General features: G+C 36.6%; 1 protein-coding gene across 1 annotated transcript in view; it reads right to left on the bottom strand.

The window, feature by feature from the left end:
• The window catches only part of ZNHIT6 (zinc finger HIT-type containing 6), a 49,778-nt gene that overhangs the window by 22,674 nt on the left and 14,335 nt on the right, over positions 1 to 12,769 (bottom strand). Inside the window, exon 6 of the mRNA XM_010987173.3 lies at positions 217 to 285. Within this exon, the coding sequence (XP_010985475.2) occupies positions 217 to 285 (69 nt within the window). The remainder of the gene's footprint in view (positions 1 to 216; positions 286 to 12,769) is intronic.

Below are 12,769 nucleotides of genomic sequence, written 5' to 3'. Positions count from 1 at the left end.
TTGCTTTTTTCATGCAACATTGTTTTTGAGATTCATCCATGTTGATATGTGTTGCTGAAGTTCATTCATTTTCAGTGATGTGTAGCATTTTACTGTACAAAAATACCACAACTTAGTTATCCATTCTACTATTGACATCACATTTAACAGGTTATTTCAAATACAGAGACGTAATAAAAACAAGTAAGTTCCTAGTAGACAGCAGTGATACTGTACCTTTTTTCTACGTACACAGCTTGACTCTGAGGAAACTGGAGCTTTACATGCCAACAAAACTGTCGTTTTCTATGAGAAAATAATCATGTGAGGATCAAGGCAGAAAACAAAAGTCTGCACACAAAACTAACTTCTTGAATTTTTGTTTTTTGATAATTCTAAAAATATGCTTAGAATGTAATGTATTTTTTTCTAATAAAAGCTATTTTCTGTTTTCTAGGATTTTAGAGGCTGTTTTTTAAACAATATACTTGTAGGAGGTTTTAAGAGGGAAAAAAATCAAGCAAAGCAGTAAGAAATTCCAAGGGCTTCACATTCTTGAATTAGAAGGCAATTTCTCATAGTTCAGGGGCTTTTGAGATCAGTGTGCTACTACTTGAAGTTTACAAATAAATTTCCTCATGACTAAAAATAATGAGCTGATGTCTCTGCCTGACTAGTCTGGAAATTAGGTGAATGAAGTATTGTCCAGTTGAGACCAGCTGGCTGCAGATACACTTCTGAGCCATGAGTACGTGCATTCAGTAGCAAAACAGGAGACAACAAGTTCGTTGCTAAGCAGAATGCACTCTCAGTCTCTTTGCTTTCAGTCTAAACTTTGGTTTGATACAGGATCAACAGTAATAATCCATTAAATGTGTGATTTTAGAAAAATGGCCATATGCTCTATTTAACACATCTAAATTTGGTGACACTAGATACCATTCTTTCTTTTAAGAAATTCAATGCTCAAAATATTGAATTCATTACAGAAATTTAAATGTTTTCACTACATGATCGTTTTACACGTTTTCCTTACCTAGGAGAATTTCTAACAATCCGTTGGCAAGTTAACTGCCAACTGCATGTCCAAGCAATGGCTAGTATCCTCTATAAATCTATCCCTTAGCAGCATGGTCCCAAAACCTAAAATAACTTTCTTTTAATACAATCTAGTAGATTGTCTCCCACCAAACATTTATATGAGTCAGTCAAATTTCTGTCACAAGACAATGAGCACAAAAGCAAGTAAAAATCCTTATATTAGGGTAAGTTACTACAGATACGCTTATGGATGTTTTCTTTAATAACAAGACACTTTTGGGCGCTAACTAGGGAAAAATATACTTGATTTTGCCTATGTTGATAGTGCCACTTATCATACAAGAAACAATCATGTTAAGTTTAATCCTTTTTTTTGATAGAACAAACTTGTAAAGAACCCTTACTAATTTAAAGGTCAGATGTCTAACGTCCCAGAGGAAAAAACTTACAAAGAAATCTGAATGTAAACACAACAGTAACTGGTTTTAAACAAATAATTCTTCCAAAATGAAATACCTTGTAATATTTTGTTATCTGTGTTAACAGGCACAGCATAATATCACCATTAAGAGGCTCAGCGATATCACATTTCTCTCTTGCTATGAAATAAGCTGATTTTTAAATTTTAATGCACAATATGGTTTCTTTCTAAATGTATTTGTTTAAATATATTTGTTTAGAAAATATTCTAAATAATTTGTTAAGTTATAGGGGGAAGAAAGATTACCAACTTGTCACCCTGTGGAATTGTAAATCATACTTAATCACCCCAATCATTGCTTGAGTAATTTCAAGAACCATTCACTTTTCTTAACATTCAGCAGACCCTAAATACCTTCAGAAAGTACTTAACATTCCAAAAACAAAGAGATAAAAGCCCTTGGAAATCATTTTTTTTGCTGTAGTTAACCAGTTATGGTTATGAGGAAGTCATTCATTACTGTTTCATTATACATATATTGCTAAATTATGACTATTATAAAAATCTTTCTATATTTGGCCTCAGTTCAAACATGAACAAATGTGAAAAATACATTTACTTTCAAAAAATGTGATTTTTGCAGTATTTCAAAAACAAAGAGAATAAAAACATTTAACACACCTATACTCTGACCTAACCAGCTTTATACTGCTTTATTTATATGCTTGAGCTATCTTTTTTCTTCTAAGAAATACAAGGTTATTGATATGGTCGATGAGCCTTTTTACTGTTCCTTGATCCAGTTCCCTTCCCATTATCAGAGGTAACCACTATCCTGAGGTTGGGTGTGTATTCCTTCCATCCATGATTTTATATTTTTAATATATACATACATATCTATAAACAATAGTGTTTTCTGTGATATTAACATTGATTTCAGTGTTGTCATACTCTAAATATCTTATGCCTTGCTTTTGCATTTACATTATTCCTTAGAGATTTATGATACAGATAGATTATTAATTTTAACTGTTGTATAATATTCTATTGTATGAAGAATGCTAAAATCTATTTATTTACTCTAATGATAGACATTTATGACATGATTGCGTCCAATTTTTTACCATTTGTTCTTGTTCTTCCATATTAAATCACAGTAAAGAAAAAATAAAAGAATATTTGATAGCCCCAGGGATGGGGCTATCATTTACCTCTACTGGTACACAGAACTAAAAGTTAACTTCATTGAAAAACTGCCTGTATTTTTTATTCTATGGTAGCTTATAAGAAGCATTTGAGAACAGCAATTCAGAGTATAAGAGGTAAGTGAGAGTGGACAAAGAAGTTGAAGGATGCTGTATAAAGAATTCCTGAAATGGGTGAGTTTAAGTAGTTCTTCAGTGTTCTTAAAACTGATGTAGTCCTGACACAGGCAATCAAATCTATTCCTAAGTCTGGAAGAATTAAGTTTGTTTCTCATTTCTCGTAAGTACATATAGTGATATATGTTCTACTTAAAAAATACACATGCATCAAAATCCCAAAAATACTGCTTATGAGGGGGACTCTGAGTCCCCTGTTTTTTGTCTGTAAGCTTTCTGAAAGAACAGACCCTGTAAAGGGAAAAATTGAAGTTAATAATGCTTCAGTGAGCATCTTTAGGTATATACACAATTGTTTCTGTATTTTCAATTATTTTCCAAAGATAGGTTCCAAGAAGCAGAATCATTAGGGAAGCTGGGTTTCTCAGGCTCAGCAGCACTGACATTTTGGACCCAATAATTCCGTTATGGTTCCAGGGGTGGGGATACACCGTGCTTTGCAGGATATTTGGCAGCACCCCAGGCCTCTGCCCATGAGATGCCACTAACAACACCCACTCCCTCAGTTGCGACAACCAAAAATGGTCCCAAATATTGCAAATGTCCTCTGGGAAGCAAAATCACTACTTTTAAGAATCACTGGGATAGAGGTTTAAATATTTGTTATTGCTCCTAATGAATTAGGACAACGGTTCCTTAAATTCAACAAAATGCCTTCAACTATAATAATGTCACTGTGTCCTTTTCATATTCATCAACATTCTCAAGAATGGAAATACTGCGCCCAGAATATTCTAGGTAACTTAGGCACTTTCAGGCACTATGTTTAGAGTTTGATAATAGGCTGGTGAAGTAATGATGACAATTATTAAGCCTAATGTTCCCTTCAGGACAACCTGGCAAAGTAACAGAAAAAAATGACCTCTTCTCTGAGTGTCATGAAACTGAAGTAACTTTTCATGTATAGCAAAGCTTTCTCCTCCCCACCCCTCCACACACACACTATGCATTCTCAATGGGGGCAGCATCACCTCAAAAAGGCTGAAAACTGGTTCTTGGGAGGGCACAAAAACCCTCAGGTATTATAGTGGTTTGTGGCCCTTTGGAGGGCCACTGTCCATAAATAGATATACAGTATATGGTGGTATTAAAATACCATAGGGGGGCAATTAGAGGGAAGATGTTTAAAAAGGCTCCTTGGGAGGTGATAATGAAAAAAAAGGTTGAGAATCACTTACATGTACAAGTATTAAATGAGGAAAATAAATAGTATTTTGTACTTGATTTTGGTGAGTTAATATAGGCCACTTATTTAACAACTCTTGCTTACTAGAAGCTGCTAAAGATCATTCTCTCCCACAATTTTAAGAAAAGTAATATGTAGATGAAGACACAAACTGGGGGGGAGCTCTATCCTAATATACTCAATTACACTTCTGACTTCTTGATTCTGTATTTACAAGTATGAAGAATATGCTCCAAACTTTTAACTATGGTTATTTCTTGACATTATGAAAGGACTTAATTCCTACTTTATGTGTCTGTCTTAAATAAACTGTTGACATAGTGACTGGTTATTTTTTAAATTATTTTTAAAATTTATTTTGTATTTCTGAGGGGGAGAGGTAATTAGGTTTACTTATTTATTTAGTTTTAGAGGAGGTACTGGGGACTGAATCCAGGACCTTGTGTGTGCTAAGCATGTGCTCTATCACTTGAGCTGCACCCTCCCTCTGGTTATTTATTTATTTATTTATTTGGTGATTACAATTCTTCTTTATCTTTTTATTGAGTTATAGTCAGTTTACAATGTTGTGTCAACTTCCAATGTAGAGCACAATTTTTCAGTTACACATGTACATATATTCATCATCACATTCTTTTTCACCGTGAGCTACCACAACATCTTGTATATCTTTCCCTGTGCTATACAGTGTAATCTTATTTATCTATTCTATATATACCTGTCAGTATCTACAGATTTCAAACTCCCAGTCTGTCCCTTCCCACTCCTCTCCCCTCTGGCAACCACAAGTTTGTATTCTATGTCTATGAGTCTGTTTCTGTTTTATATTTATGATCATTGGTCTCTTCCTTTTCTTTCTTTCTTTTTTTTCTTAAAGATTCTATATATGAGTGATCTCGTATGGTATTTTTCTCTCTCTTTCTGGCTTACTGCACTTAGAATGACATTCTCCAGGGACATCGAAGTTGCTGCAAATGGCATTATGGTGTCATTTTTATGGCTGAATAGTATTCCATTGTATAAATACAGCACATCTTCTTTATCCAGTCATCTGTCGATGGACATTTAGGCTGTTTTCATGTCTTGGCTATTGTAAATAGCGCTGCTATGAACATTGGGGTGCAGGTGTCATCCTGAAGTAGGGTTCCTTCTGGATATATGCCCCCCTCGTTATTTTTTAAAGTCAGCAAAATTAAAGATGTTTTCATGGGGAAACGCAGGATGGTAGTCACAGAAAGGACAGGAATAACTTTAACATTCTTTTTAAACTTAAATTTTATTATTGTGTTATTTTAAGATGTTTCCATTTTATCACAGAAATTATTATCCAATTAGAAAGGGTTACTTATCTAATTATTTGACAGCTTCAAAGTTATCTCATTCAAGAAATATGCAACAACTATGAGTTACACATGGAGGCTGAATTCTAAGAACTAAGATTTCCAATACAAAATTTAAATGAACTTGAATATCTTTGTCCCTTAAAAAAAAAAATCAGTTCTCATTCCATTCCATCACTGATTAACCAACATTTACTCAAAGAACACTTCTGACAGCTTGCTAGGCATAAGGGACACAAAGAAACAGAGGGGATGAGCCCAAAGCAGACTTCTTTTTAGGGCAGTGAGTCAGACACCAACCCACTGCATTCTTCCTTCCATATCACTGTGAGAGGAGTACAGAGTTTCAAATAAAACCCTGTTCTTTATTGACACTGTACACAGAAAGAATACCCAATATACTGTAATGCCCAGAGGTAGGAGAGGGCAGAGGTTAAATGGACTTGGTTTGAACCCTACTCTTAGCAATTTATTATTTCATGTTATTGTGAGCCAGAGGCACAATTTCTCTGTGCCTCAGGGTTCTCACAGAAAATGAGGATGACAATAATATCTATGTCATAAATTACATGAGTACATATATGTCAAGAGCTTGGAACATGATAATCAAAAATGTTACATACTGTTATTACCACTGTTGTAATTCTACCTTCAATTTAATGTCCTGTATTATGAAGCTTAGAAAGGAAATACTGACAGGGCCTTTAACTGAGAATATTGCACCATGAGTTTATAACCAAATTCTACTTACAGTGAATTCAGTGTTTATGAAACTGGACATGTGGACTAATACTGGATTTTAAAGGGCCCTGAATGCTCTGCGAAATATGGATTTTATTCTGTGGCTAATGTATCACCAACAAATGTTTCTAAAGAAGAGTGAAATGAAGGGCTTAGAAGAAGATCCATCATGCTCCTAGTTCTCTCCTACCAAGTGTCTCTATAGTATATTCAGGACATTAACTTTTTAGCCTTTGTTTATAGTTAAGGGAAGTATCTCCCATGACTTCTGAGAGGTTCACTGACATGGTGCAGTTCAAATATGCCTGAAATTTTTACTTATGATTTTTAAATACAGGTGATGCCACGAGGTGAGCTAAAGCTAGATTTTCCATATGCTCATCTTCAAAATACTATACCACTAATTAAATCAGAAAAGTCTACAGGTTATAAAAACTACCAGTAGATCCTTTTTACCAGAGAGCACTAGCAAGTAGCAATAGTCATGACAACACAGTCACCCCTTGGTATCTTGGGGGAGTCGGTTCAGCCTTCTCCCCTGTACCCTGCTGCAGATACCAAAATTGAAGATGCTCCAGTCCTTTACCTAAATTGGTATAATATTTGCATACAACCTAGATACATCCTCCTGTATATTTTATTTTAAATCATCTCTAGATTACTTATAATACCTAATAAAATACAAAATACTATGTAAATATCCACTGGTGTGCAGCAAATTCAAGTTTTGGTTTTCAGAACCTTTTAGAATTTTTTTGCCTCAAATATTTTCAATCTGTGATTGACTAAATCTGTAGATGCAGAACCTGCAGATAGGGAGGGTTGACTACAGTTTATTAAGTGCCTTTTGTATGTCAAACATTGTTCTAAATGTTTTATATGTATTAATTCATTTAGTTCTTTTAACTCTATGGGATAAATGCCATTATTTCATTTACAGGTGAGAACATGGAGGCAGAGAGAAGTCAGTCCCTCTTCCAAGGTCACTATTCAGCTGGGAGGTGGCAGGGCTGGTATGTGAACTCCGGAGTCCATGCTCTAGTCTAGTAAGTATACTACTATAAACTTGCCAGAAATGAAAGTTCAACAACAAACCACGTACTTTTCTGTACTAATAATTCAAATGGATCTCAATTATATTTTATTTTAAATATTTGCCTCCATATTTAAAAGCCACTTTTAAGAGTTATACTCTTGGCAATCCCTTCCTACAGTCCTCCTTATTTTGGTGACTGGACCCCAGCTCTACCTCCAGGAGAATACACTTACTGGTTGGCCTAAGAAACTCACATCTTACATTCTCCCGGACACAATGGCTCAGGATTGGGCAGATGACCCAGGTAGCCTAATCATGGTGAATTTCAGGTTTCCTGTTCAGTTATGTTGGGAAAGCAGCACTCAGACTTTTACTGTAACCGAAACTGTAACTAGGATAAACTTATGACCACAAAAATTTAACTGATACCATAGAAGATGCAATGGAGAATCAGAAATAAACTGGGTCCTTGATGATATAATTGATTCACTGTACCTATTAACCCTGAAGTCCATTCTACCCTTGGACATTCAGTTATGAGAGCCAATAATATGCTCTTTTTCTAGCTCAAAATGGATTGAACTGGGCATTTTATTTCATGCAAAATAAAGCATCATAACACTGATATAAGGGGTTAAAATTTTCTTTCTAGGTTTCATCTTGCATTTCCAAAGCAACAGAAAATAGACTAATCTGCATATTGTCACAACTGTTATAAAATTTGGAAACAGTAAATGATACCTGATGAAATTTCAGGAACAAAGCATTTTATTCCACTATGGATTATAAAATCCTATTTTAATTTAAAGCAGGAAGAAAATCTACAAAAATGTGAAACTCTTCAAGAAAAAAACAAATCTACAAAATACCTATATAATCTTTCACTCATAGGCATTTTATCTTTTGAAATATATTTCATGATCAAAACTTAAAGTCTCAAACATAAATAGAACTATTCCTCACAAAAATAATCCATCTATTTTATTAGCATTGGTACCATAGTAAGTGTTTTTGTAAGAGAGAATACAAAGGATCTGTACAGTTACTTAGCAATGATTAAAATTACTGGAACTGGGGAGAAAACTAATTTTATTTCTCACATCATTATGAAAATACTTGGATTTTCATTTTGATATTATATTCTGCTCTATTAAAAATCAGTTTCACCAATAACAACAGGAAACAGGTTGAGCATGTGGTATTGGCTTTAGTAGACAGCATATTAAGAAAATGGATGTAGTAGGTAAGGATCGAGATGAAAAAGCACAGTTTGCTTCAAATAACTGACAAATACCTGAGCACTTAATACAGCAGTTCTCCACTGGGAGTGGTGGCAACCTCATTTGCAAGTGGCTAGGTAGTTTTGATTGTTCCAACACTGGGAAGCACTTCAGGCATTTAGTGGGCAGGGACCAGAGATGCTAACCTTCCTGTAATGCATGGGAAAGTCCCACACAACAAAAACTGTCCTGTTCAAAATGCCAATAAAGCCTCTACTAAAAATCACTAAAATACAGAAAGAAGAGCAGATATATGCATACCAAAAACGGAATACCAACACTAAACACCACCATCTGTTTCATGTTAACTTTGGAGAAAGTATGTACTATAGAAACACTGGCAAAGGAGAGAGTGGAGATGAGCTACTATGTGTACTTTCACAGATGTCTAGAAAATATGAAAGGGGAAGACATTCTAGGATTAAGAACGTAACCAGCCTTAAGAAAATTAAAAAATATTTTTTTAATTAAAAAAAAATGTAACCAGCCTGGGTGTATTTAGTTGAATACATTAGGAAATCAGGTGGGGACAACTATGAAGATCTACTATTTAGTATGGATCCCTTATAGGAACAGGAACGTAGCCTGCTCAAAGTGCGGCTATCTCAACTCCCAGGCATGGCATGTAAGGTCCTGCAAGGCAGCCCCAGTGGGGCTCTCTCCAGGCTCATCCTCTACCACTTAACCAACTTCCACCTTCGTTTCTAGACTTACATTGTCTTAAATTTGCTACCCTTTTTGCATCTAATATTCTTACCGTAAGACCATCCTTCCCTTCTGTCTGGATAAAACCTTAGACCTAAAAACTCCTGCACCCTTCAATAATTTGCTCAAATTCTACCTTCTCTTGGGAGGACTTTCCAGGGCTCAGCCCTGAAGGCCGGGGCAGTGAGCCCGCCTCGGTGCTCCCCCAGCACTCCACGTGTGCCCCCCTCAGAGCATTCGCCACACTATGTGTGGGAATCTGCTGACTTGTCTTCCCACTGACTGAACTGACTGAGAACAAGGACAGTGACTTACTGGCACATAGGTCAGTGCTTTTCAGGTAAACATCAGAATCACCTGGTGCTTTTTTTTTTTTAATTAAAGACAATTTTTCTTAGAGCCCTTTCAGGTTCATAGCAAAATCAAGAGAAAGATACAGAGACTTCCCATATGCGCCCACATATGTACGGACTCATCTGGTGTTTTTTTAAAAATAAAGATGCCTGAGCTCTAACCTAAGCCCAATGAATTATGAGTTCTGTTGGGCAGGGCCAGCTGTGTGCATTTTGAAACTGCCCCAGTTAATTCTGACATGCATTCCAGATTAAAAACCACATACACAAAACTGGCACCATTACTGTCCCCATGTTACAAGTAAGGCAATGGGTATAGAGGGGTAAGTAACTTGCCAAGAAGCCTCCCTTACATGTAAAAATTAAATTTAATTTTGCCATGTTTAACATAAAATAAACATTCAAGAATTATTAACTATATTGTTATTCTTCTTTTAAAAAGCAAAGACACAGAGCAAAACCTTTCATTAATTTGTTTAATAAGAATTGCTTGACAGAGATTATATTTCCCACTGCCTGAAAGGTAACAATTTCAAATAGGAAGGATAAAGAAAGGAAGTTAATTTTAGGCCATGGAATGGGGTACAATACTTAACAGCTCAGACAGTTCAAGATCAAGAGATGAGATGACTAATTTCAGCTACTGGCAATTCTTCCTATGGCCAGTGATGGTATTTCAGACCTAATGACTCCCATGGGCACAAGAAGCATTAAAGGATTCTGAGCAGGTGAGTATCAGAGTAAAATATGCTTTAGGAAGATGTGTCTGGCATCTGTGTATAAGAGTGACCGAGGTGAGGAGACACTGAAGGTAGGGAGGGTCCTTAGAAGTTCCTCAGTAGTCCCGAGTAAGACAGGTGGGTCTGTGTGAGAACTACAGCTGACGTGCTGCAGTGAAGGAAACGGGAGGGGCCACATTCCCGAGGCATATCATGAGGGAGGAGACTTGGTGACTCTGAGGAAGGACTTCTCCAGGTGAACCAGTAATGGGGACCCTAATATGATCAAGAATGTGTGGTTTCCATTCGCATGAATGCTGGCTAACTGTTGCTGTGGAAGGTACACCCACCGTGATGTTGTGTCTTAAGAGCTTCCTTACCACTGTCTACGTGGCTCCAGTAAGGAAATGCCTGATTGATTGGGGAATCCATTAGAAAAACAGTGCAAAATAACAGAAACACTCAAGTCTTTGCTGTTGCTCTGAAATTCTTCCATCAAACTATGTATCAAAGCTGTTATGGCAGAGAAACTGAAGAGCTAATCATTTTCAATTACTTAACAAGTTTGCATTGAGCACCTTTTATGAAATCCCCTAAAGACCACTGCAAAACCCACCTCTCCCACCATGACCACAGCTGGGAAACCCATTATTTCATCTTCTTGTGCTCTTTTCCAAAGTCAGTTTGCAGCAAATAGTACAAACCTATACTACTTATAAGACACCATGCCAAACAAATAAACAAAAACAAAAAAACCTGTGCTTTAAGAAATGTATTGCCGCATAATTGTTTAAGGAAAAAAGTGTTAGTGGCATTAATACAGAGGTGGATGGATTTATCAGCACGATTATAATTTGAATGCTGTAATTTTACCCAAAGAACAAAAAGCAATTTTAAGGATCTATAAAAGGTTATTTCTTTACAAGAGAGACATCTAGTGGCTAGACAAGACTGGAGCTCAAATATCAATTCACACTGCTGTTTAATTATGGGAACACTTCTACTATCTTATTAATACTCTAAGGTTAAGAAAGACTCATAGGGAGACCAAGAACTCTGGGCCAAAAAGAAGCTAACTTAGTTCTAAACTGACAATGGTAAAGGATTGTAAGAAGGACTGGGCTGCTTAGAACTGAGGGTCGAGGTCACGTGGAGACAAACTGCGGGAAGAGGAAGGTCAAAAGTTGGGTCCATTTCTAGGGGCTGTGGTGGGGGGTTAGAAAGAGCACGCCTGCAGTTAAATAAAAGATATTACTGAGAAGGGATCCAATTTCTTTTTTCCAACTGACAAGTCAAAGTGTATTCCCCACCTCACTGCTAAATCCTCAGACCCAAATAGCCAGGTAAAATAAAATGAGGGACTTATGCAAACAAATGAGATGTGTTATCCAAACAACCAAGACAATCTCCAGGTTTGATATCCACGGATTCTTACAGCAAAACACTAAAATACAACTGAAAAAGATGCAGCCATGGATAAAAAACACACTACTCTTCTGCTATTACAATGTTTTGCACTGAATATCCCTGTACGTATTTCATTTTCCAAATGCCCTAGGCTTTTCCAAATGCCTGTGTCTATCAGATAAATTCCTAGAAGTAGAATTGTTAGGTGAACAAGTAATGATCAGGCCTTCCTGATCCACCTCTTTTCCATGGCTGACCTTATTCGTTCTGGGGTCCCTACTTATTTTAAACAATTAGGGCAACACGGTAGAGGTCATCTGAAAACCCTCTCAAGGCATACATTATGAAATCCTGGAGAAATCCAGCCAACATATGAGCTCATCAGAAAGTAAGAAAAACCTTCATGGGCCAAAAGGAAGCAGGAACTAAAAACCATAGTGGAATGCGGAAGCTACACCTGCTCTGGAGGCCTTTGCCTTCAAGTAACCAAGAGGCTTGGGTTTCAACAGCCACTGGGTTACAAGAGACAAGACCTTGGTCTCACATAAGCTGGAGACCTCAAACTAAGATCACTGCATAAAATTAGCGAAGGGTGAACCAGAAAAATTCTGCCTACCAGCAAAGGGAGACCACAAGGAAACCTGTCCTTAGCTTGAGCTCTAGGGAGAGAGAAAGGAAGACAGAGACGGTGGGGAAAGAATGAATAACTACAGATTCCTCAAATGGGGTTGGGATTCAAATTACTACTTGTAGTATAGTCTGATTAACTTGACTAAGAAATTAAAGAGGGTCTTGGATTGGTGCCATGGAGTATCCGGCAAAAGCAAATGTATACCGCCTCCTACATGAACTTGAGTCCACAATTACATTTTAGAAAAAAACACAAGGAAACACGCCATCGTAATCAAGAGCCGGCAGAAACAGCGGACAGCAGTAACAGACTTCCAAGAAATTCAGACAGAATTATCTACACAGATGACAAATGTCCTACTCCATTGTATGAAGGCATCATTATTTAACTCAGTCCTGTACTGAGGGGTACCTGAAGTTGCTGCCAGTTTTTACACTATTAAAAACAATGCTGCAAGAGATAATACGTGTACATACACCTCTGTGAACAGTACTAATACATTTGTAGGCTGAACTCCTTGAGTAGGCATGTGTAACATTTCGAGAAAT

This window comes from Camelus dromedarius, chromosome 14, assembly GCF_036321535.1.
Source record: "Camelus dromedarius isolate mCamDro1 chromosome 14, mCamDro1.pat, whole genome shotgun sequence".
Classification (NCBI taxonomy): domain Eukaryota; kingdom Metazoa; phylum Chordata; class Mammalia; order Artiodactyla; family Camelidae; genus Camelus; species Camelus dromedarius.
This window is presented reverse-complemented; position numbering and strand designations above follow the sequence as displayed.